General features: G+C 33.3%; 2 protein-coding genes across 4 annotated transcripts in view; one reads left to right on the top strand and one right to left on the bottom strand.

Annotated features, from left to right (window-relative positions):
- LOC114325912 (beta-galactoside alpha-2,6-sialyltransferase 1) overlaps positions 1 to 27,546 on the bottom strand; it is a 58,742-nt gene that overhangs the window by 20,512 nt on the left and 10,684 nt on the right. Inside the window, exons 1-2 of one of the 2 annotated variants that reach the window (XM_028274061.2) lie at positions 7,788 to 7,887; positions 7,355 to 7,550 (exon numbers count right to left, since the gene is read on the bottom strand). In XM_028274061.2, the coding sequence (XP_028129862.1) occupies positions 7,355 to 7,536 (182 nt within the window). In that variant the 5' untranslated portion in view covers positions 7,537 to 7,550; positions 7,788 to 7,887. Of the gene's footprint in view, positions 1 to 7,354; positions 7,551 to 7,787; positions 7,888 to 27,546 lie in introns of those variants that run through there. The other variant, XM_050649092.1, reaches the window with a different exon arrangement.
- LOC114325913 (transmembrane protein 43 homolog) overlaps positions 1 to 27,546 on the top strand; it is a 94,910-nt gene that overhangs the window by 64,440 nt on the left and 2,924 nt on the right. The window contains exons 1-5 of one of the 2 annotated variants that reach the window (XM_028274062.2): positions 7,883 to 8,122; positions 8,264 to 8,487; positions 11,561 to 11,695; positions 19,308 to 19,548; positions 19,604 to 19,823. In XM_028274062.2, coding sequence (XP_028129863.1) covers positions 8,024 to 8,122; positions 8,264 to 8,487; positions 11,561 to 11,695; positions 19,308 to 19,548; positions 19,604 to 19,823 — 919 coding nt within the window. In that variant the 5' untranslated portion in view covers positions 7,883 to 8,023. Of the gene's footprint in view, positions 1 to 7,882; positions 8,123 to 8,263; positions 8,488 to 11,560; positions 11,696 to 19,307; positions 19,549 to 19,603; positions 19,824 to 27,546 lie in introns of those variants that run through there. The other variant, XM_050649093.1, reaches the window with a different exon arrangement.

The following is a 27,546-nucleotide window of genomic DNA, read 5'->3' as shown; positions in this document are numbered from 1 at the left end:
TTAATAGTTATAGTTGTAATTAGTATATTTTGTAATTGTATTTTTGAATTTTGAAAATAAAATATTTTTTTTGAGAAGTTCAAGTGCTTGTGACATATTTGGCGCTGCGAACTTAGGATCAAATTCGTACAGAAACATAGAGTTTCCTGGCCAACTTTAGTTGCTTAACGAGACCGATCGAACCTTGGGGAAGAAAGAAAGTTATGCTGTGGAAATCAACGGTGATCATCCTAATGTAAGTTTTTCCTTTCTTTCCTAAAATTTTATGAGCACATTTAACAATATTTCTCAAAATAGTATTGAAAATTTGAATTTATTATTTGATAGTTTGAATTTATTCGATAATTTAAATATTAGTTGTAACTCAGTAACTCCTAATCCGAGAACTCCCATTTCAAAAAATATAATATCAGTATCTTCTAAAAACATTTCCAAAATGCCTGTTACAAATAGTGACATTGCGAGCCTTTGCTCGACTTTGCCAGAATTCTCGTCAAAAGAAGACATTTCTACATTCATAAAATCTGTAGACAACTTGTTAACATTCTTAGGTACACAAGAGCTTACAGAACCTCAGTTATTTATCCTTAATACTCATATCGTATCTCGTATAAAGGGAGATCCGAGAAATTTTTTGAATTATTCCAATAAAACAGTCTGGACAGAGATTCGTCCAGCTTTATTATCTAAATATGGAGATAGAAGGTCAGAAGATATTTTGGTAACCCAGTTATCGACAACAGTTCAAAAACATAATGAGTCATATGATCAGTATCATCAAAGAATTTCTACTAATTTGAATGATTTACTTCAACATGTTACTTTAAATGATAATGCCGCTACAGTTAATTTTAAGACGCCTTATTTTAAAAACATTGCATTAAAAACTTTCTGTTCTGGTATAAATGAACCATATAACGAATATTTATCCCATTTTGAAATAAAATCGCTTGAAGAAGCACTTCAAAAGTGTATTACCTATGATAATCATAAGAACCAGCAACAATATATGAGCTTTTTAAAATCACAACAAAATAGAAAACCCTTGGCCAAACAAAGACCACCTAATCAAAACCAATTTTCACACAACAATAATAGATACACAAACTTTCAACCTACACAACCAAATTACGTGAGGTCCCCTCACACTGCACCTTTTCGCAACCCTGAACCAAATTTTAACTTCACTTCACAGCCAAATTTTAATAATTTCCATCCTCAACAAAATTTCAATTCTCGAGAGGATAATTATCAAAGAAATTTCCCAAGAAATGCTTCTCAAGAAAATAATTACCCAAGAAATGTTCAGCATAGGCTAAACAAATATCGCAATCCTCGAAATCAACAAAATTATGCCCCTCCCATGAGTGGTGTCCAAACTATTTCAACCAAAAATCATCAACCCATGACCGTTACCACTAATGGCCATCATTTTAATATTGCTTCTAATCAAATCGATACTTCCGAAATTAACATCGAAAACTATGATTCCGAAAACTATTATTCCGAAAACTATGATTCCGAAAACTATGATACCGAACAAACCACGGAAGAATATTTCGACCCAAATCATCAGGATTTTCCCCTGGTACCTCCCGAAGAACAACCACCTCCTGTATAAATTTAAATAATTTACAAAAATCTCCCCGTCTACCTTATTTTGTTACGCCCATGACTCGTCTTAAAGTTCTTATAGATTCTGGAGGATCAGATACTGTGATCTCACCGAAAGCTTCCAAATTTTTCAATCCATCCCACATATACGAAAAACCGTTCACATTAACTTCTTTGAATCGTACAACAAAATTTTCCCAAAATATAAAAACCCCTTTATTATCTGAATATGGCATAAATGATCCCATCGACGCAAGAATCGCAGATTGGAGCAAAGATTTTGATATTTTGTTAGGGAATTACGATTTAGAACGCTTTCACTCCATACTAAATTATAAAACTAAAACCTTGACCTTAACCAGTCATAAAATTATCATTCATTTTGAAACATTATATTATAAGATTCCTGTTAACGTCCTAGAAGGCGAAATACTAGTACCAAGCGTAGAATTGCAAAATTTTTCATTGCCAGAATCCATACACACAGCAAAAAACGGTTTCATTCATAATTTAACACTTCCTTATCCGATAAAGTTATTAAACCCCGTGCAGGTGAAGAAACTTGATGAGTATGATATTTCAACCGGTCCAACGAACTTCGTAGAGTCTAACATTCGTACAAAACATTTAAATAGTGAAGAAAAAGATAAAATAATAAAACTTTGCAGAAAATTTAGAGACATATTTTATGATGAGAAAAAGAGTTTATCTTTTACGTCAGCTGTAAAACATGAAATTAAAACTCGCGACGAAAATCCAATTTATGTTAAAGGATTTCGGCATCCTAAATCGATGCAACAAGAAATTAGTAAACAAGTAGAAAAATTATTAGATAATAAGATTATTCAACCGTCAGTCTCGCCGTTTTCAGCCCCAGTCTGGGTTGTCCCCAAAAAAAGCCGATGCTTCGGGCAAGAAAAAGTTTAGAATGGTCATAGATTACAGGAAACTTAATGAAAATACGATAGATGATAGGTATCCCCTACCAAAAATAGATGAAATTTTAGACAATTTAGGGAAGGCTACGTACTTCACAACTTTAGACTTAGCTCAAGGTTATCATCAAATTGAAATTCATCCAAATTCTATTCAAAAAACCGCTTTTACTGTTCCCCATGGTCACTTTGAATTTTTACGTATGCCCTTTGGTTTAAAGAATAGTCCAGCAACATTCGAAAGGTTAATGGATAATATTCTTCGACCTTTTATTCACAAGTTTTGTTTTGTGTACATGGACGATGTTATAATTTTTTCCAAGTCGTTACAGGAACATTTGGTTCACATCTCTACTATCTTCGATACTTTTAGAAAAAATAATTTAAAAATTCAATTAGATAAGTCCGAATTTCTTACAAAAGAAGTTGCTTTCCTAGGCCATGTCGTGACGACCGAAGGTATAAAGCCTAATCCCATTAAAATTGAAGCCATCCAAAATTATCCTTTGCCAAAAACCGTCAAACAAATAAAATCATTTCTTGGACTAATTGGTTATTACAGAAGATTTATACCCAACTTTGCAAAGATTACTTCCCCATTTTCTAGATGCACCCGTAAAGGAGCTATTATCGACCCTACTAATCCAAATTATTTAGAATGTTTCGCAAAATGCAAACAATTATTAACTAATGCCCCCGTCTTGCAATATCCAGATTTCGAAAAACCCTTTGTATTGACTACAGATGCTTCTAACATAGCAATTGGATCAGTATTGTCCCAAAATAATCACCCTATTGCATATTACTCTAGAACTTTAAATTCTGCCGAACAAAACTATTCTACTATTGAGAAAGAACTATTAGCCATACTCGATTCGTGCAAACACTTCCGTATGTGTTTATATAACCAAAAATTCACCATAGAAACAGACCACAATCCCCTGGTGTGGATTTATAAAGTTAAAGATCCCACTTCTAGACTGGCCCGTTGGAGACTTAAACTAGAAGACTACAATTTCGAAGTAAAATATAAAAAAGGCAAGGAAAATCAAGTTGCTGATGCTCTCAGCCGAATTCAAATAAATGCTTTAAGCTCTAGTTCAGAATGCGCGGAACCCCCAGATCCCACTGACAATTTTGATATTGACAAATTTCTTGAAGAATTCGAAAATCTACAGGACACTAGTGATACACAACATACATCTGTTGAAAACCCTATTACAGGAATACAGATTTCATCTGAACCAATTAATTTATCGTCAAATCAGATCGTCTTTAAAACCGAATGCAAAAAATTCGAAATAAATTACCAAAAGATTTTTAACAAACACATAATGGAAAAATCATAATGGAATAATTGAGACCTACAAACATTTAAAACAAAAATTTTATTGGCCTTCGATGCAAACAACCATCTCAAATTTTATTAATAGTTGCGAAATCTGCTTAAAAAATAAGTATGAACGACATCCTTACAAACTTCCACAATTAGGACCGTTATTAGATCAAAAACCCTTTGACATCCTACATATTGATCTATTTCACTGCAATAAAAACTTATACTTAACAATCCTAGATTCTTTTTCTAAATATGGTCAATGCTATAAACTAACCGACAAAACTTCTATTTCAATACTAAATAAATTAAGACACTATTTTTCCCACCACAATTATCCAAAAAAGATTGTTTGTGATAGTGGTACCGAATTCAATTCAGCAGTCATTAAGGAATTTTTAGCCTTACATAAAATCGAAATCCATTTTACGACAGTAAACAATTCTTCCTCAAATTCTCCTGTAGAACGTTTTCATTCTACTCTCATTGAAAAACTTAGGACCCTACAAGCCCAAAATCCAAACGATTCGCTAGACGATGTTCTAACACATGCTATTCTTGTCTATAATCAATCAATACACAGTTCGACAAACTTCTCTCCCTTTTCAATTCTATACGGACCCTATGCTGAAGAGATACATTTCGACTTTGACCTCCCAGTATACGAAACATACAATCAAAGACACAAAGATGAACTCCAACCTTTTATTACCGAGTTATACAACAAACAAAAAGAAAAAAGACAACAACTTTTAGATAAACAAAACGAAAATGCCGAAAACATTCCGGAAATAGATCTTACAAAATCCTTATACGTTTCTAAGAAAAAACATAAACCTAAGTTACAAGCCCCTTACTCTACAATTCACCCAGAAAAACAAGATAAAACGAAAATTATCGGAAAAACAGATAAACAAAATGTAACAAGCACACATCTTAAATTTGTAAAACGAACGCGAAAACACGTAGACAAAAATACTCAAGCCCAAACTTGTTCACAGGAAAATCCTCGCCCTGGGCCATCAACTCAGTATTCAGGAGATTCCGAATAATGGGTACTTTTCTGAAGAAATAGGAAAATCAAAAGAAATCTCCCACTACCATAGACACTTCCTTCATATTCCTTTAGACAAACTCTCAAATCTAATAGAAATTAGCCCAGCTGATCAATTCCAATCTCATTTTAAGAAAGCACCTCTCTCACTTCTTTATTCCCAATATAATCATATACGCGAACAAGCGAAAGACGATTTACATAAGATTACTCGTAAACAGAAAAGAGGACTCTTTAACTTCCTTGGAACTGCAATCAAATATATAACAGGTAACCCAGATGACTCTGACCTTGAACTATTAAAAACACATATTATTGCAATAGAAAATAAACAAAATGAAATAATAAAAAAATTTAATAATCAAATATCGTATGGACAATCAATTAATACAAGATTTGATAAACTTTTAGAAAAGATAAATACTGATAATGCTGCTCTTGTAGCTGCAGTTAATAATTTTTCTGCAGATTTTGACAGTTATTTAATTTTGCATAATGAAATAGTAAACATTCAAAACATTAATGACTTCTTAATGAAATTAATTAGAACCATTACTCTATCTCAGTTAAACATTCCAAATATCGAATTATTCACGTTAAAAGAACTAGATAATTTAAAAGAAAATCTTCTCAAACTTTATCCCAGAAATTCTCTTCTTGTCAATGATGAACATCCGTACGAACTAATCGAATCTTCCAAAATGTTAGTCTGTGTAACTTCTAATACAATGCTCATAATAATTAAAATACCTATACTCCATGAAACTTCCTATACTACCTTTAAGATTTATCCGATCCCAAACCAAGATCACATCATGATATTACCTCCTGCAAAATATTACTTAGACAACAAATGGTTCGACACCTGTATAGGACAAAGCGACAACATAGTCTGTTCCAATCAAGTACAGTCCCAATGTACCATACCCAATGTAGACAACTGCACGAAGACCGTAGTGACAGAAAACTTTTTCCAAGAAACTAGCAAAGTCATATTGCTAGGAGTAGTCCATCCAATGAAGATCCAGAAGATAGAGATCAAATCCACCAGCATCCTAATGACAGAAGATCCAATAACCATTCAAGGAATCCATTTCAATAAAAAGACATCCAGTGACATTTCAATTCCAAAAATTGTTCCAATGAAACTTATACCTGACCACAAGATGAAAATTGAGAAACTCAAAATCCCAGAAACACATGGTCAAATCCAGCCTCTGGAACCAGTAGACGTAATACCCCAATTATCGATAGGATTGAGTACCACTTCAGTTGTTATAATCCTATTTGTTTTAGCTTTCCTAATAATCTTCCTAATTAGGAAAAGAAAAAGAATTTCCAAATTTCTCTTTGGAGAGAAACTGCATTCAGCTCAGATTCAAATTTTAGAAGAATTACTTGCAGAAGTTACCATGACTTCGAGGACAAAGTCCAAACCAAACGAGGGAGGAGAAATGTGATAGAAGCCCCCTGACTATCCAGAGTCAGCAATTCCTAATAGCCGAGCCTATAAAGAAGGGAGGAAGACACCGGCAGAGGTCATTCATTTTTTATTCTTAATAGTTATAGTTGTAATTAGTATATTTTGTAATTGTATTTTTGAATTTTGAAAATAAAATATTTTTTTTGAGAAGTTCAAGTGCTTGTGACATATTTATATACAGACAATTTTTACGTAGATTACGTACATTAAAACGCATGCATTGGGCACGGGAAACACTACATATGTGTTTATGGCTTTGTTTAACATATAAAAACTTAATTTTTAGCAATGGAAATAATTAAAACCGATAGAATTTGACTTGAACTTTCAAATTCAGTAAGCAGAATTCCTATTTTATTTTTTAATCAAAAGTTATTCGGGCTCAAAAATTGCACTTTTTCGATTTTTTTAAAGTTCAACCGCGTTTATCTCGAAAACTATGCATCCTACGAAAAAACTTGTAAGACCATTTTTTGCTGAGAATCACCCAAAAAATACAAAAAAAATGTTTTTTTTGCGAAAAATCGCTGTTAGGTAATTCCTCAAGTTCTTTGTTTATAACAATCTTATGGACATCCGGATCGACTGTTACGCAAAAAATTCGTGTTCTACGGGTCAAAATACATAAAAAAAACTTGGGTAAGTCCATTTGAATTAAGGAGGCCGTTGTACCCTCACTGGCGACAGGACTAAGTATGCAGGACCATTTTTCGTTGGAATTTTACCGCGCTGGACAGGCGAGAAGTGAGATGCAACTCTTAAGTCTCCCTTAGCTTTCTTTGCTCCAGCAATACGTTGGTTTGCAAATTTTAGAAACCACGAAGGTGTTACCAGAACATTGGTCCCAATAAAGTTTTGTTTTTATTAGTATTTAATAATTTTATTAAAAAAAAACTTTCGCTTAAAAATAAGAAGGTTTAAAAAATACGTACGTATTATTTGGGTAGAAACCCCGATTATAGAAGAAAATTTGCTGATCATAAGTTGATGTTGTTGCTGTTGCTTGCCTCTCAATGTAGAGCCAATATTGCGACCATAACAGATACATGTATCCGCACATTCCAAAAAATACTAAATTTATAAACACCCATATCGACACCACCAAGGCACGCATTGCCCCTTCTATGTCTAAAACATCGAAAAAAATTCTGACCCTTACTATTTTGTACATTGGGAAAATAGTAAATCATTCCACCACACTAAAGATTTATTAGGGTGGTTAGAGTGAGATGAAAGGTAAAAATGAAATGCAAATCAATAATAGATATTAAATGAAACAAAAATAAGACAAAACAACGTTTAAAACATCAGTTATTTTATAAAATCATTAGGTTTAAACAATAAAGTTTATAAATAACAACTTACAAGAAATGTTTTTATGCAGAAATCCATCCTTTTTAAAATTTTAGTGCATGGCACGCACTCACATGCATACCCCTAGAACTGTTGTGACGTTTGAAACGCATGCGCATTGCCATCGAACATTTAAACTCAAAATAAAATGAATTGATGTAAGAACTAAAAATATAACAATGAAAATAAGGCAAAAGATGTAAAATTTATCTTAAACAGATAATTAATATAGAACATGAACATAAAATATGAATACTTTATCAGAAGAGTTTGAGAGAAGTTGGGTAACTTCTCTTATAGGAATATTTTTGTTATGTTTTGGAATTTGGCTACTCACTTGGAATGAGGTTAGACAATGATTTTAATAATTTTTTTGCATGCACAAGAATCTTGAAACACTCAATATTATTATCATCTATAAAAATGTAAAATCATATCTATTTTTTGATCATATTGGTACCTACTTAAATCAATTATGTATGTTTTAGGGTAGGGCAGTTCATCATGCTCACTCCTTGGATGAAACATACAATAACGCAATAATTCTGAATTTATATGAAAAACCTTCAGAGGAACATAATGGTAAAGTAGTTCATGTAACCGGCAGTCTTCAAATTGAAGAGCCTTTGACTGAGGTTGACTATGGTATAGCCATCCAAGCAGTTAAATTGAAAAGAAGGGTGCAAATGTACCAGTGGGTAGAAGAAAGAACGTAAATATTTCTTGTTTGTTGCTTAACACGTTGACTGCGTTTAGAGATATTTATAAACTTACGTTGAGTGCGTTACGAGGCATATACAGTCCATGGCCAAATATTAGCTGCACTATAAGATTTTATAAAATATGTTAATTATGAGGTGATACTAAATAGATTTTTTGTATGTACCAGACACAATGTATGTATGTTGTTTGGTTGTCAATTTAATTGTCTATACAGTGATGACTGTGATAATAACCTGCAAAATAGCAAGCTGGAAAACGTATTAAGTTGTGAGATAAAAAGAAATGAAACTAGTCGAGCTGGGAAATTTAGTGATATTAACCTATGAATTTACATTATATTGATGTTTCCCACCTTTACATGTATCAGATGAGTATGTCAACTAAAACTATCACTGTGACAGTGGCAGTTGCCAAACTCATCCGATACATTTAAAGGTGGGAAACAATCAATATAATGTAAATTCATAGGTTAATATCGCTAAATTTCCCAGCTCGACTAGTTTCATTTCTTTTTATCTCACAACTTAATATGTCGTCCATCTTTTGTGCTATTTTGCCCAGTATTAGCGTGCTTATCACTGTATTTTATCACAAATAAAACATCAGTATAAGGCTTTTCATTCAGAGTCATTTGTTTCGAGCTTCTGTCTTGTGTCATCTAATATTAATATATCTACGTCTTGCCAATGATAAAAGCCAAAGACATATGACGTAGATATATTTATTAATATTATCTGTCTTGTGTCGTCTAATATTAATATATCTACGTCTTGCCAATGATAAAAGCCAAAGACGTATAACGTAGATATATTTATTAATATTATGTGACACATGACAGTAGCTCGAAACAAATGACAATCAATGAAAAGCCCTATTGAGGGAATGGGTATGTATTTTCAGCTGCATTGCTTCAAATGGGGATTCATTTTTTTCGAATCCTGAGAAAACTAATAAGTATTTTTGAAAAATGCAGAATGAAAGATTACGTTTTTACCAAGGGCCGAAAGTCCCTGAAAACTTCTATAATGTTTATTTTAATAAATTACAGGGGTGAAAAACTAAGAGAAAATATAGTGTGATTTTTAATGTCAAATATCTCATTCAAAAGAAACTTTTTATTTATTCTAAGGGACTTTCGGCCCTCGATAATAACTTAGTCTTTCATTCTGCGTTTAAATTTTTAAATTTGCGGGCACCATGTCAGTGGTGATATTTTCCAAATCGAACATTTGCTATCTTTGTCATACAATGCACTGAGTCAAATAGAATATGATGACAGGACAGTTTTAAATATTTGACATGGCATAGGGAATATTTTGAGTTGTTGATTAAATAATATTGATAGTGTATTTGATAAATAATTGATTTAAGATGTGAACTTAATAAAAAGTTATTTATTGTTTATTATTTATGGGAGATCCAAGCAGAGAGTACATCAGGATATATTCTGTGATCCTAGTATTTTTTTGTTAACCTTTAACTACCCGCGCATCAAGTTATAACATAACTACATGCGTGGCGTACTTTATATGCCACAAGAAAATACACTTAAAAACAGAGGATTTGTTTATTTTTTTTTGAAAAAATACAATTAGTTGTGGAGTTCCTTCTCAGTAAGCCAATTGGGATTTATAACTGGAATTATGGAATATTCCATAATAAATAAAATTACTAATAAAAAATTTTTTGAAATGTGATTTTTTACAGGAGAAAAAGTATTGTTTATAAAGAAAAATATATTTTGTGCCATAATGACTAAACAACAATTGAAATATGTACTTACATTACAACTTATATTAATATAATCGTGACATATATTGTCCACCACTGGAAACAGTAAATAATAAACTGTAAATTATGATCTTCCCAGAACACTGATTATAACGAAACTAATATCAAATTGCAAAGAACATTCCAGTGACAGGTTAGAGAGATAAACAAGGTCAAAAATTAGCGTGTAGTTAAAGGTTAAAGATGTTCAAAATTTTAAGGGTTCCATAGTAACAATATATTATTAAATAATCACTTTAACACTTTTTCTTGATTGAGTATTAGTTTTTGTTGTACATATAAATTATTACAATCACTGAATACATAGTTAGTGAAAAATTTATCACATTTATTAACTGAATTAATAATTTGCAATTATACAAATAACAGTTATCCAAGAACATTCAAAAGCCATCTCGTTAAAGTTAATGATGACATTGTCAAGTAGAATGACATTCTTGTAATGTTTACATATCCATACCAGTGTGAATTTTACTACACGTAATTTGCTGTGTAAAGACAAAAAAAGTAGGGATAGCCATAAAATATTTGCGAATTATGTACCGATGGCCTTAATAATTTGCAATTATACAAATAACAGTTATCCAAGAACATTCCTATCTCTTTAAGGTTAATGATGACATTGTCAAGTAGAATGACATTCTTGTAATGTTTACATATCCATACCAGTGTGAATTTTACGACACGTAATTTGCAGTTTAAAGAGAGAAAACCGATATCCTTAATGAACAAATTTATTGACTTTTGAAAGAAAACAGAAATAATGACAATAAATGTTAATATTTTGTTGAGCCACTGTTAGCCGCTATTAGAGCTTTAAGTTTGCATGGCATACTATGAATGCTAACTTGTACTGTCTCCTGAGCAGAATTAAAACTCTAATATCGGCTAAAGGTAGCTCAACAAAATATTAACATTGAACTGTCGTTATTTCTGTTTTCTTTTAAGAGTCAATAAATACATATTGGTTCATTAAATGATGTTTTATTTGTGATAAAACATATACAATTAAATGGACAACCAAACAACATACATTGTTTCTGGTACATACAAAAACCCTTTTTAGTATCAACTCATAATTACCATTTTTTATAAAATCTTATAGTGCGTCTAATAATTTGGCCAGGGACTGTATGTCCCGTAGTGAACCTTTGCCATAATGCTTTATGATAGAGTAGATGCAGCCAACCGTTATTGTAATATGAGGTCTAATTGTCTCGTAAAGCAGCTAAGGCATTAAATCAAATATATCATTGCATTTTATTTTTTAGACCAAGACCAGATGATGATAATAATATGGAAACCATGGGTACAATGACAAATGATTATTACTATATAACAGAGTGGAGGGACAAATTGGTAGATAGCAATGGTTTTTATATCAGACATGGCCATGAAAACCCCAAGTATGTGATTTTTTCTTTTATGTAATTTGTCAATAATATTCTACACTGGAATGTACAGTGGCTGCTCATATTATTAGACGAAATCTATCTATTATCTATTAAGTATATGAAATATCTATCATATAAAATTATCACATAATTTCACTATAATACTAATATTTTGTTAAAGTCACCCCTGGCTTTAAGAAGCGCAACCATTCTTTTAGGCATGCTATTTTGCATTTTGTTGCTATACGTGTATGCTATCTTGTTGCTTAACTTAACACATTGAGGATAGCGTGAGATTACAGGGATGCCATGCCGTTTTTACACTTTGTTATGACATGATACTGTATTGATCCACACACTCACACAACAAATTTTATTAAACCAGCGTGTACTTCCTCAGGACTCATAGTACAATGCTAAATGAATGTCATAGGATAAAGAGCCTTCCTAGGGTTACAGCGACATACGCCGGCCGCCGGCATGAGTTTTGCATTTGATGATATGATAGGGTAAAGTAAAAAAATTATCACACTAAAAATTTTATCGCCAGCCCAATAAATTTTTTAAACCTATATACAGCCGTCCTCAACGTGTTTATGTGTCATTGTGGTTCATTAAAAAATTATTATCTCTATTAATTAAACCTTGTTTGTTATTGCTTCCTCTGACAATTTCCTTCTTATAGACATTATCATCATCATTGGCTCTACAACCCATGGTGGGTCTTGGTCTGTTCCACAATCAGCTTCCATTCCTTCCTATCATTCGCCTTGGTTTTCCAATTTCGCACTCCTAACACTCGTAAGTCGTCTTTCACCTGGTCCTTAAATCGTGCTCTGGGTCTGCCTCTTCTCCTCACTTCATCCAGTTTCTGGCTATAAATGTGTTTCGATGGCTCCACCTTATTCATTCTCTCTAAGTGGCCTAGCCACCACAGCCTGTTTATTTTGATAAATGTACCAATACTAGGCTCACATACCATACATATATCTATAGGCATACATATGGTTCTTTTCATTAGCATTTTTCAGTGCGTCACAAATGAAAAAAAGGTTAGTCCGTGAAAAATACACATTTATGAAATTTATTCTAACATGACGTTTTAGTTAAATCTGACAGTTGTCACATTTTATTTGCAATTTGGTATAAAAACAAATCAGTATTGTTTATTGCATTTATAAAATGGTATTTTCTTTGATTTGTATAGTCTTATAAATCGTACTAATGGACTAACTATATAAAAGAGCTCTTCCTGGATACGAGGCCACCACTTAACACCACAAAGTATACGAATACTGGTCCTAGTATTTTAAAAGCGGAAGGAGAGAAAGCCATCAAACAGAGCAAAAATGGGAAATCTCCAGGCCCTGATCAAATACCATCAGACTGGCTCAAACTTCTGGATGACGATAATGTCTCACAATTAACAAACATTTATAACCATATATACGAGACTGGAATGATGCCACAGATATGGTTGGAGTCTACATTTATTCCACTCCCAAAAAAACCTAATACATCATCATGTAAAGACTTTAGACTAACTAGTCTCATGAGCCACTCTCTCAAGCTACTTCTTAAGATAATTCTTAATAGAATCAAGCAGAAATGTGAAGAGACAATGGGAAACAAACAATTCGGTTTCAGAGAAGGATTGGGAACAAAGGAAGCTTTGTTCTCAATGTTAACATTACTTCAACGATCATGGGACGTACAGAAACCAATTTACGTCTGCTTTATAGATTTTGAGAAGGCGTTTGATAGAGTTCAACATGATAGGTTGTTTGAATATCTAGAAATGATTGGAATAGATGATAAAGATCTGAGACTTTTACAACATCTATATTGGAATCAAGAAGCTTCTATTCTGGTAGACGGCAAAGAAACAGACAAAATTTGCATTCAAAGAGGTGTCAGACAGGGTTGTGTGTTATCCCCAACTTTGTTTAACGTATACTCAGAAATAATTTTTAATGAAGCCTTGGAAGGACAATGTGGAGTTCGAATCGGGGGAGAAACTATTAACAACATCAGATATGCAGACGACACCGCGATCGTGGCTGAAAATATCGAAGATCTTCAATTCCTTATTGATCGAGTCACTAGAGAATGCTCCAATAACGGACTTAACATAAATGCAACAAAGACAAAGTTACTTGTGGTTAGTAAACAAGACGTCGGCCCTATGCAACTAATTGTCAGTGATGAATCAATCACAAAAGTTAACCATTTTAAATACCTAGGATGTTGGATAAACGAGACACTAAATCCGGATGAAGAAATTAAAACTCGTATAGAAATTGCAAGAGGAGCATTTATGAAACTTAGATCTATTCTGAGCAACTCTCAGCTGAATTTACAACTAAGAATCAAGTTCCTAAAATATTATGTGTATCCTGTATTACTATATGGATGTGAAACCTGGATCATGAAGGTTAACATGATGAACAAATTAGAAGCCTTTGAGATGTGGTCGTATCGTAGAATGCTCAGAATATCTTGGGTTCAACGCATTTCAAACAGAGAAGTCTTAAACAGAGTAGGTCAAGGTGAAGGTGACTTAATGAAGATGATAAAAAAGAGAAAACTTGAATATCTGGGGCATATAATGAGAGGTAGCAGATACAGGATGCTGCAGTTAATACTCAATGGAAAGATCGACGGAAAAAGAGGAATTTGTCGAAAGAAATATTCATGGCTCCGAAACCTTCGTCAATGGACTGGCTTATCAGCAGATCAATTGTTACATGCCGCACAAGATCGAGAACGATATCGGCAAATTGTTATGGAAGCTACCCACGCCTAAAAATTTGGGCACGGTACTTAAAGAAGAAGAAGATAAATCGTACAGATTAAATTTTTTTATATAGAATAATATAATATTATTTAATATTATATCATTAGCGCCATCTATTGACAACTAGATTAAATGTTATAAATGTCACCGACGAAATTTAATCAGCGACGTGCGTTTTTTCTGTCACATACAATTTAATGCGTTACAGAGAAATCGAAAAACTGTGACGCACTGAAAAATGCTCATGAAAAGAACCATACCACCCTATATCTGGTGTTTTTGTTTAATATGTCGATTGAACAGGGATATTTTACAGATATCTTAAAAATGGCAATAATATGTCGATTGAACAGGGATATTTTACAGATATCTTAAAAATGGCAATAATTTCTCCAATACATAAAAAAGATAAAAAAAATGACATTCAAAACTATAGGCCAATCAGCCTGTTAAGTAGTATTGCTAAGATTTTTGATTTGAAGGTATTTTTTATTATTAAATATTCTAAATGGGAAATAAGCCACAATTTAACTAAAAAATGATTTAATTAACGTTTCGATGTCCACATCGGACGTCGTTGTCAAAATACAAAAGATTGATAAAAATGACAAAATTGACAAAAATGTTGCTTAGAAAAAAATTTTTCTAATAATATAATTTAATCTGACTCATTTATATCGGCAATTCAGCCATATATTACACATTTTAAAGTAGAAGACTTTAAAATCGTGGGCGTACTGGGAAAATCCACTAACTCACAAAAGTAAAGTTTTGAGAAAAATAAGTTTAAACATTCTTATACCTTATGGCTTACTTCTTAAAAATCGGGTACACGGGCTGTTCAAGTTTTGGTACCTGGATATGATTTTGAAGAATGTTAAGCACAGGTGGTGTGCATACATGTACATAAAAATATTTGGAAAAACATTAGTTGATTCATAAAAACTTGGAAAAAGGTGGAGTTAGTTGACTTTCTTTGTCATTGAAATTACCGATTTAAGCACGGTGGATGATGAATTTGGAGATATACGGTTTTTTCTGTTAACATATGGATGGTTGTGGATTTAATGGTGTTAAAATTTCAAAATTGAAAAAATGGAGTTAGTGGATTTTCCCAGTACGCCCATGAAATGATATTGCCAATATTTATGAGTTGCGTTCTTGGTACGGCTTTATTGAAAGAAAGTTCATTTGATTACTTTAATTTCAATAAAGTCGTCCCAGGAACGCAACTCATAAATATTGGCAATATCATTTTAAAGTCTTCTACTTTAAAATGTATAATATGTGTTTGAATTGCCGATATAAATGAGTCAGATTAAATTAAATTATTAGAAGAATTTTTTACTAAGCAACAACATTTTTGTTTAATTTATTAATATTTAGTATTTTGACAACGACGTCCGATGTGGACGTCGAAACGTTAATAAAATCATTTTTTTAGTTAAATTGTGGCTTATTTTTCATTTAGAATAGTTAATTACAAAAATGCCACAAAGAAATAGCTTCAGGACAACATTCTTTATGATGATATATATGAGCATGTTAAGAGTAAAATTAGCAAATTCCAGCATGGCTTTATAAGAGACAAATCAAAAGTAACAAATCTCTGAACATATTATGAACATATTACTAAGGCTATCGAGGCAAGTGTTTAATCTCAAACATTAATTATTCATTTCCGAGAATTAAACAGAATATTCATCACTAGATGAATTATTATTTCATCATTAGATTAAAACCTATATAATTTGTTGTTGTATATATTAAGTGCGACGTGATATTTTAATCGATTTTACTAATTCATAAACATTATTTAGTTTGGTTTGACTGACCATTGCATATGATTAAATATAGGTATACAATTGTGTTATTTGTTAAAAACAACATGTGGACCCGTGGATAAGTTGACCCAAAACTCTTTTCTATAAAACCATAGTACAGAATAAAGAATTAGATTATTACATTATAAACCGCGTTACCATCAACATTGTATAAGACCCCTCCCGGGTGAGAGTTAATAAAGTCGTATTGTCCTTTTCATGAGCATTTTTCAGTGCGTAACAAATGATAGGAAAAAGGGTAAGTCCGTGATAATACACATTTATGACATTTATTCTAACATGACATTTTAGTTAAATCTGACAGTTGTCACATTTTATTTTCAATTTGGAATACAAACAAATCAAATGTGTTTCTTGCATTTATAAAATGGTATTTTCTTTGATTTGTATAGTCTTATAAATTATACAGATTATATTTGTAATATTATTATCTAATTAAAAAAAAATTATTTTTTTTATTATGGCGCCATCTATCGACAACTAGAATAACCACCGAACTAGAATAATTACCAAAGTATTCACCGACGTGCCTTTTTTTCTGTCTCATACAATTTAATGCGTTAGAAAGAAATCGAAAAACTGTGACGCACTGAAAGATGATCATGAGAAAAAGAATATTAGTGGACTTGGTGTTTCAGTTACTTCAGAAGATAGCCCTGCTCCAGGCAACGATTCTAGGATCAGCTAGACCTCTTAGCTCATTCTATACACAAGGAAGCAGTTGGACGTTCTGTATATTGATTGCGACAAAGCATTTGATAAGGTCAATCACTGTATTCCTTTAAATAAACTGGTATAGTTTGATTTCTCAAGAAAACCTTTTAATTTTTTAAAATCTTATTTGTCAGATAGGAAGAATACAGCAAAAGTAGGTAGCTTTTTTCACTAATATGACATGTATCATCCTCAGGAGTTCCACAGGGAAGAAAACTTGGATCATGGCTCTTTATTTTATTTATTAATGTCTTGTCAGACTGCATTAATTCTTGTAACAGCTTAATGTATGCCGATGATTTTGAACATTTTTAAAACAATCTCTAATAAGAAAAATGCAGTTAAATTGCAGGATGATTTAAGGTCAGTTACCCAATGGTTCAACAATTCGAAAATGGCTCTTTATGTTAAAATGTGTGCAGTAGTTTCATATACTTGAAAACTTAATAGTGTTATTGAGGATTATTATATTAATGGTGATTGAGTGGTGAGAGTGAGTCTTATGATTATGAAGGATCTTGGAGTTACATTTTAAACAAACATGAAGTTCAATATACAAGTTTTGTTATTGGAAATAGCAATAACTTCAGAATAAGCACAATTATAAAAGTCTATAATGCCCTGAATAAAGATCTGATAATTTTACAACATCTATATTGGAATCAAGAAGCATCTATTCTGGTAGATGGCAAAGAGACAGACAAAACTTGCATTCAAAGAGGTGTCAGACAGGATTGTGTGTTATCCCCAACTTTATTTAACGTATACTCAGAAATAATTTTTAACAAAGCCTTGGAAGGGCAATGTGGAGTTCGAATCGGAATCTATTGACAACATCGGATATGTAAACGACACCGCGAAAAGTTTTGAATATCTTTAATTCCTTATAGATCGAGTCACTAGTGAATGCTCAAATAACGGAATTAGCATAAATACAAAAAAGACAAAGTTACTTGTTAGCAAGCAAGACGTCGGCCCTATGCAACTAATTGTCAGTAATAAACCGATAACAAAAGTTAACCATTTTAAATACCTAGGATGTTGAATAAACTACACTAGATTGTTGAATACACTTAATTCGGATGAAGAAATAAAAACTCGTATAGAAATTGCAAGAGGAGCATTTATGAAACTTAAATCTATTCTGAGCAACTCTCAGCTACAACTAAGAATCAAGTTCCTAAAATGTTATGTGTATCCTGTATTACTATATGGATGTGAAACCTGGATCATGAAGGTTAACATGATGAACAAATTAGAAGCCTTCGAGATGTGGTCATATCGTAGAGTTCTCAGAATATCTTGGGTTCAACACATTTCAAACAAAGAAGTCTTAAACAGAGTAGGTCAAGGCGAAGGTGACTTAATCAAGATGATAAAAAAGAGAAAGCTTGAATATCTCGGGCATATAATGAAAGGTAGCAGGTACAGGATGCGGCAGTTAATACTCAATGGAAAAATCGACGGAAAAAGAGGAATTGGTAGGAAGAAATATTCACGGCTCCGAAACCTTCGTCAATGGACTGGTTTATCAGCAGATGAATTATCACATGCCGTGCAAGATCGAGAATGATATCGGCAAATTGTCATGGAAGCTACCCACGCCTGAAATTTGGGCACGGTACTTAAAGAAGAAGATAATGCCTTGGTGAGACCACATAATATAGAATATGCTTCAAACATCTGATCTCCTACTGCATTTTCAAACTCAGAAATGATTGAAAAAGTTCAAAAACTATTTTTAAGATTTCTATGCCTAAGGAAAAATAAGGAACATTCATAATATGTGGTCTCATACAGGGTAATGTTAGATTCATTTCAGTTGCAATCATTTGCCACTAGAAGAAACAGTCAGGCCATTATGTTTATATATTTAATTGTTAACAGTATTAAGTACACAGACTGTGATTTAGTTGAGTTTACTAGAGTACCTAAGAGTATAGGTTAAGGATAACCAACTTCGATCTGTTACTTACAAATTCTTATAGAAACATATCACCAGTAAATGATATGTTAAAAATTTGGAATGAAGTATTTAACAGACTGACCCATGTAGATATATTTAAAGTAAAAATCAGTGAACTTAAGACATTGCTTGCTTATCAGCGCTATGTTTAAGGGGCTTAATAAAACACATGTACTCTTTTCTTTCATTTATTTTATTAGTTGTACGTTTATATTCTTAGTTAGCACTTTACATGTAATTATTATTAGTTTATAGTGTTTGTAAAGTTTCAAAATAAATAAATAATAATAATTTTATTTTTAGGGAAATACCATTAACATCAGTAACATATGTTTCTCCTACAGTAAAATTGGGGCACTTACAAGTAGGTAATGAAATAAAAGATAAATTCGATGATTTTATTGAAGTTACCAGTGATGAAAGACCAGACAGAAGAGATGTTAAACTTCATATGGGTATATATTACCACTGTGACGATATTTGGAATCCAGAAGTAGGGGATATACGGGTTCAGTTTTATTATGCCGGTGGCTCAGGTGAACCTGTACGCATTAGTTTCCATAATTATTTCACTCTTTTTATTTACTAATACTTTTTAGGTCACTATAATAGCAAAGCAAGAAAGTGGGATGTTAATTCCTTATGAAACATCAAAAGGTCACAAAATTGCTCTACTGAGACAAGGGAACTTAAACATAAATCAGATGTTTTCTGCGGAGCATTTTGATGCGAGATTGGAAACATGGAAATTACGAGGATTAGGTTTTTTTATCATTTATGGCGCTGCTGTTTGCTTATCAAGGCTTATAAAAATAATGGGTAAGGATTTTGTGTTTATCAAGAATTGGGTTTAAATCAAAAAGTGAAAGTGAAACATACATACAACCAAACTTATATGGAATCATCTGATATTTTTTATTATTTCGTGTTAATTTAATAAACGAACACACAAAGTCGACCACAATTTATTTTAAAGCAATTTAATAACAAATACGTAACAATTAAATAAAACAATAAAGTATTTAACAAACAAATTGAAACTAGTTGTTTTAAATTCAATAGAATAAAAAAATGAAAGGCACTCGTGGGAGTGCCCACAGAAGTGAAAACTTCTTATAATATATAAATTACGAGCTCAATGCTTTTACCCCATTCTAAAAGAAGTGCTATCATATCATATACGCGATGCGTATGCCCTATGCTATTTATGTATACATACACATAATTTATATATGTACAAAATTTATTTCAGCGAAGTGATGACGGTAGCAAATATTTTTTTCCCCATCCCCAATATTTTTCCCCATCCAAGAAGTGCATAACGTCCCTAAAGGAATGTTCAATTCAAAAATTTATTTCGTCGAAGCGATAACGGTCGCTAATTTAATATTTTTCCCCATCCAAAAAGTGCACAACGTCCCTCAAGAAGTTTTCTCTTCAAATATTTATTTCGTCGAAGCGATTACGGCCCTAAATCAATACTTTACCTCCATACAAAAAGTGCACAACGTCCCTAAAAAAGTTTTTACCTAAAAAATTTATTTCGTCGAAGCGATGACGGTCGCTAATTTAATAATTTTTCCTTATCCAAAAAGTGCACAACGTCCCTCAAGAAGTTTTCACTTCAAAAATTTATTTGGTCGAAGCGATGAAGGTTCGCTAATACAATATTTTCCCCGTCCAAAAAGTGCACAACGTCCCTCAAGAACTTTCCACTTCAAAAATTGATTTCATCGAAGCGATGACGGTCGCTAATTTAATACTTTGTTCCATCGAAAAAGTGCACAACGTCCATAAATAAGTTTCACTTCAAATATTTATTTCGTCTAAGCGATGACGGTCCCTAATTTAGTAATTTACACACATCCAAAAAGTGCACAACGTCCCTAAAGAAATTTTTGACTTCAAAAATTTACTTCGTCGAAGCGATAAAGGTCGCTAATTTAATATATTTCCCCATCCAAAAAGTGCACAACGTCCCTCAAGAAGTTTCCACTTCAAAAATTGATTTCATCGAAACGATGACGATCACTAATTTAATACTTTTTCCATCGAAATATGCAAAACGTCCCTAACGAAGTTTCACTTCAAATATTTATTTCGTCGAAGCGATGACGGTCCCTAATTCAATACTTTTCCCCCATCCAAAAAGTGCACAACGTTCCTCAAGGAGTTTTCACTTTACAAATTTATTTCATCAAAGCGATGACGGTCGCGATGACGGTCGATAATTTAATACTTTTTTCCATCCAAAAAGAGCACAACGCCCTAAAGAAGTTTTCACTTCAAAAATTTATTCCGCCGAAGCGATGACGGTCGCTAATTCAATACTTTATCCCCATCTAAAAAGTGCACAACGTCCCCTAAAGGAGTTTTCACTTTAAAAATTTATTTTGCCGAAACGATGACGGTCGCGATGGCGATTGCTAGTTCAATACTTTTTCCCTATCGAAAAAGTGCACAACGTCCTTAAAGAAATTTTCACTTCAAAAATTTATTTCGTCGAAACGATGACGGTGGCTAATTTAATACTTTTTCCCCATCCAAAAAGTCCACAACAACCCTCAAGAAGTTTTCACTTCAAAAATATTTATTTCTTCGAGACGATGACGGTCGCCAATTTAATACTTTTTCCCATCCAGAAAGTGCACAACGTCCATAAAGAAGTTTTCACTTCAATACATATACGTACAAAATTTATTTCGCCGAAGCGATGACGGTCGCGAAATAAATCCTTTTTTCCTATCGAAAAATAGGTTTTACATTTATTTCAAATTTAAATACTTCTATACAATTTATGTATAGATACACATAATATAGATACGTACAAAATTTATTTCGTCGAAGAGATGACGGTCGCGAAATAAATATTTTTTTCCCATCCTAAAATAGGTTTTACATTTATCTTAAATTTAAATAATTCTATACAATTTATATATACATAAATAAATATTAGTTAAATATTTCTACACAATTTATATATATATATATATATATATATATATATATATATATATACATATTTGTAATATATACGTACAATATTTATTTGGCCGAAGCGATGACGGCCGCGATAACGGTCGCGATGACGGTCGCAATGACGTTCGCGATGAAGGTCGCAATGAGGGTCGTAATGACGGTCGCGAATTCAACGCTTTTATCCCATCCAAAAAGTGCGATAATGGTCGCAATGACGGTCGCGAATTCAATGCTTTTTCCCCTATCCAAAAAGTGCACAACGTCCCTAAAGAAGTTTTCACAGCAGTAAAAAGCACTGCAGAAGCAGTGTTATCACAGTGTCTCAGTGTCAGTGTATGTCAGTGTTTACGGATTATCGTCATATTTCTACGAACACTCTTGATCTGAATGGACCAAAAATATTTGAAGAACAACATGAATGTAGTATTGGAACTGTTTAATAAGATATACGATACTGGTCAAATTCCATCGGACTGGTTGAAATCTACATTTGTGCCCCTTCCCAAGAAATCCAATTCTAAGACGTGTAGCGAATATCGCCTTATAAGTTTAATGAGTCACACCCTTAAAGTATTCTTGCGTATTATCCATTCCAGAATACGAACAAAATTAGAACACAGCATAAGTAAAACACAGTTCGGTTTTAGATGCGGTTTTTGGAACTCGAGAGCCCCTATTTGCAATACAAGTCTTGATTCAAAAATGCCTGGATCAACAGAAAGATGTTTACGCCTGTTTTATCGACTATGAGAAATCATTCGATACTATCAAACATGACAAACTCATAGAACTATTACATCTTTCAGGACATCCAGATTATAAAAAATCTATATTGGAATCAAACAGCCCACATAAAGAATGGACATAATATGGTAAGTGAAAACATAACCATTTCTAGAGGGGTTAGACAGGGCTGTATTCTTTCGCCACTGCTTTTCAACCTGTACATGGAACAAATATTTCTAGAGGCACTGGAAGAGTACAATGAAGGCATCAATATTAATGGCGTACCAATAAGTAATTTTCGATATGCAGATGATACTGTTATACTGGCCGATAACATCGAAGATTTACAGATGATGCTAAATAGAGTAAATACAACTGGCAACCGATTTGGACTGAAGATCAATAGAAAGAAAACTAAATTTATGGTGATCAGTAAAAAGAACATTCAACATATCGACCTGAATATTGAAGCCGAACGTATTGAAAGAGTACACCGATTTAAATATCTGGGATATACAGTAAATGATAAGTGGGACCCAGACGTAGAGATTAGGATCCGAATTGAAATAGCAAGATCCAAATTCATAAAAATGAGAAAGCTCTTAAGCAACCGCAACCTAAGCGTTAACCTCCGATGGCGCGCCACGAAATGCTACGTACTCTCTACGCTACTTTACGGAGTAGAAGGGTGGACGTTAACAGCAGCAACTATAAATAAGTTAGCGGCTCTAGAAATGTGGATGTATCGACGCATACTGAGAATACCTTGGACAGACAGAGTGACCAACACAGAGGTATTGAGACGAATGGGTAAAGAGGTGGAATTGTTAACAACTGTTAAAAGGAGGAAAGCGTCATATCTGGGCCATGTGTTCCGTAATGATAAGTACAGTCTGCTACAGCTTATCGTGGAAGGCAAGATTAAAGGTAGAAGAGGTTTGGGCAGAAAGAAGAAATCCTGGCTGAGAAACTTGAGAGAATGGTTCCAAATACCAGAAGCTGCGAACATAATACATGCGGCACAAAACAGAAAAACCTATCGTTTGATGGTCGCCAACCTTCGGTAGAAGACGGCACTCAGTGTGGGTACACTCCTAATCAAATTTCAACATTTTGTTGTGGTAGGTTGCTCCATTCTTCAAGAGCCCATTCTTATACTAGCCGTGCGGTGTTTTGTGGATTATCCCGGCGAGCTCTAATTTTTCTTTTAAGCATATCCCACAAATACTCTATAGCAGGGGTGGGCAAATACTTTTAAGCGCGGGCCAAAATGAAATTTTCAAAATGTCTCCCGGGCCGGAGGACTATACCCAGTATGTATGTTTTTGGTGGAGGTTTTTCTCTGGCCAAGAAATTTTTTTCACAAAAATACTATAAGTATCATTTTAAAGCATTTTGAGAATGACATTTGACTGTTAATAATAATAAAATGTCTTTCTGGTGTGTACATGCGAACAATTTGTTCCCAGTAAAATTACGAAATTTTTAATATGGTCCATTATATTAAGCCATTGCAAAATAACAAGGACCCAGATAAAAAATGAACTTCAGAAATTCCATCAAGAATAGAGTAATCAAGCAAGAGTAGCCTTTTTGAAGATGAGGAAATTTTTGAGTAACCAAAGATTCAATCTGCAAATCTGATATCGGATGGTAAAATGTTATGTCAAGTCAACCATCATAGATGAAATTTAAAGGAGGCAACTGATCTGGTATTGTCATGTACGACGTCAATGGACGACGACAGGCTGCCAAAACAAATTTTAAATTGACGCCAAAGAAAAGAAGGAAGAAAGGAACGCCGAAACAATCCTGGCTAGGCGGCATTCAGAAGGCAATGTCGGAAAGGAACCTTCACCCTGAGGAATGCAACGACGGACGAAGCTGGAAACTGGCAACCGGAAGGCGGAGAACACTATAAAAATCCGGGATAATAATAAAAATGTTATGTCCACTCTATTCTTCTTTATTGGATTGTTAATGCTGACTGAATGAAGCTTTTGAGATGTGACTTTTTAGGGGTATTTTGAAAATACCATGGACCGATCATATTACGAACGAAATGGTGTTGCACAGAATGGAAAAAGAACACAGAACTTTTGACCATCATTAAAAGGAGAAAGACAGCAAGGAGAAAGGGCACATACTTAGAAATGATAACGCAAGTAAGTTGTTGTAAGTTGTTGCAGCAGCAGCAGTCGATTATGAAGGGTAAAATCGTAGAAAAAGGGGTCCTGGTAGACGACAAATACCCAGGGCCTCGATTTTTGACCCTTCGCTTCGTTATCGAACGTATTCGCTTTGTATCTGTTTAGTATACGAAGCGAAGGGTCAAAAATCGAGGACCTGGCCGAAAAATATTCGCAACTGAACCGGGTTAAACACACAGACGCTTTTAAGAAAAGCAGAAGATAGATATTCATTATTTATACGAACACTAATACTGTTGATTTCAACAAAATCGCATAAAAGAGATTAAGAGCGTAGGCGCAAAATTTCGGACCAATGCTTTTTAAATGCAAATTTTTATCGAATCCTGACAAAAATAAAAAATATTTTTGGAAAATTACATTATTACCGAGGGTCCAAAGTCCCTTAGAATAAACAAAAAGTTTCTTTGAATGATATATTTGAAATTAAAAATCATACTAAATTTTCTCTTTTTTTCACCTCTGTGATAAACATTATAGAAGTTTTCAGGGACTTTCGGCCCTCAGTAATAATGTAATATTTCATTTTGCCTTTAAAATTTTTCAAAAATACTTATTAGTTTTCTCAGGATTCGAAAAAAATGAATGCATTTAAAAATCATTGCGCCTACGCTCTTAAAAAAACTTGCTTGCGGAATTTTTCAATGGGCCGGATAAAGTAAGCAAAAGGGCCGGATCCGGGCCTTTGCCCACCCCTGCTCTATAGGGTTAAGCTCGGGTGAGCAAGCAGTCCACTCCAAACAAGGGATACCTTCTGCTTCAATGATGTCTCTAGTCACACTAATGGTATGTGGAGGTCCATTATTATGCATGAAAATTAAATTTTCTCCTGTTGCATCTCTCCAGAGCCTAACTACAGGCTATCAACATACCTGTGAGCAGTTAAAGTTGATTGGATGAAAATTAAAGGAGTTTTTTTACGGATCACAATTCCTTTCCAGAACATTGTACTTCCCCTTGTATATTTGTGAACAGATCTGACAGTTTTCGTTCTTGATTGTCTTCTTCGACCTCTAAGTACACGATTTCGTGGGTCATCTGATTTTACACCAATCCTGACTTTTTCTGAAAATAGCACATTTTGCCAATTCCCAATGTTCCAGTTTTGTTGGTGAAGACACCAATTTAGGCGATCAATCTTGTACTGCCTGGATAACTCGGGAACTCATAACTGTCTCCTGCTGTATACTTTTTGGCACGAACTCTTCTTCTTATCGTTTCAACTGAAAAAGACCTGTAGCTTCCAAAAGCTGCCTTTGTAGCTGCAGGTGAGAAATGGTTGGGTCTTTTCCAGCTGAGTGGACAATTAAACGATCGTGGCGAGCCGTTATTACTTCTTGGCGACTTTCCCTTGCTTTATTTTTAAGCTTTCCTAGTTCCTTTTACTTAGCATAGGTTTTGAACAGAACGCCCTGTGTTACGCATAGCTCTACAGCTATGTCCCTCTGAGAACATGACTTTCTCCACAAGACCAATATCTTTCCCCGTTGTAAGTTCTATAACCACACATGAGGCATATTTTCGTTTTTGGACGCAAAAGTTACTTTATTTATTTTCGTTCAATTTTCAACTCAAGCAAACAACCTATACCGTACCGAGCTGTACTGCCTGGTTGTCTTATCGATTTGTTTATTTTCAATGAAAACCTTTATTCTTCACAACAATAACAAGTTTTTTCAAAAGAAATAAATATTGCTTTGAAATACATGGTGATTCCATAAATTTGGTTGTGTGTATTTATTTATACGCACAACAGGCCGTTCAGACCTAGGGCATTTTTATAAAACACAATCATAAGATTAACTAATTACAATTATTTTAAGCAAAACTCGGAATATCTTTAGTAAGTTCCTGACATGCTTCTGTAATATAGTTTCCAAATGATCAATATCTTGAAAAGGCCCTTGATGATAAACCCTATATTTTAAGTAGCCCCATATAAGAAATAATCCATATGACTTAAGTCTGGAGGTCTAGCCGGCCAACAAAGCTTGGAATATCTATATAGTACTTGTTTTGTTTGTAAGAAGCGTGAAGTTTAAAGGTTGAATGGGGGTTGTAAATCACTTCGCACACATGTAAATTTTTTAGAATTTAAACGTTTTATTGAGTACAAAAACTGCACATAGAAACTAGATAACAATGTTAAAAAATGAAAAGGTTGTATCATACCTGTTGTTTCGTTAAATGTTTGAGCTTTAATGAATCTGTTTTTGGTGACTTTTCAGTATAGCCCTTAATAAGGGCGTGGGTAGCAATAAAAATACATATTATGAGCCGCAGTGGCGCTCTGGGTCGTAGTTTCAGATAAATATGCGTAAACATAAGTCCCCCCTTGAAACCATCGGGTTTCAATTACTTACAACGATGCCACCAAAACCAGTCAGTTCCTTTAAATTGTTATACAATAAAGGATGTAAATATTAAGTAAAGTAATATTAAGAAAAGTATGATGTAAACAATAACGAAAAGTAAAGTAGAAAAATTAAAATTCTTCAAAATAAAGTAAAGTTAAAATTGTTCAAAATAAATGTTCACTGCGATTCACTGGACGAACTAAATAATAACGAAAGGTAGAGTCAGTAAAATTAAAACTGTGCAGAATAATATTCTCTACGATTAACTTT

Source organism: Diabrotica virgifera, chromosome 4 (assembly GCF_917563875.1).
Source record: "Diabrotica virgifera virgifera chromosome 4, PGI_DIABVI_V3a".
NCBI lineage: Eukaryota > Metazoa > Arthropoda > Insecta > Coleoptera > Chrysomelidae > Diabrotica > Diabrotica virgifera.
The sequence above is the reverse complement of the archived record's forward strand: the minus strand, read 5'-3'. Positions and strand labels throughout refer to the sequence as shown.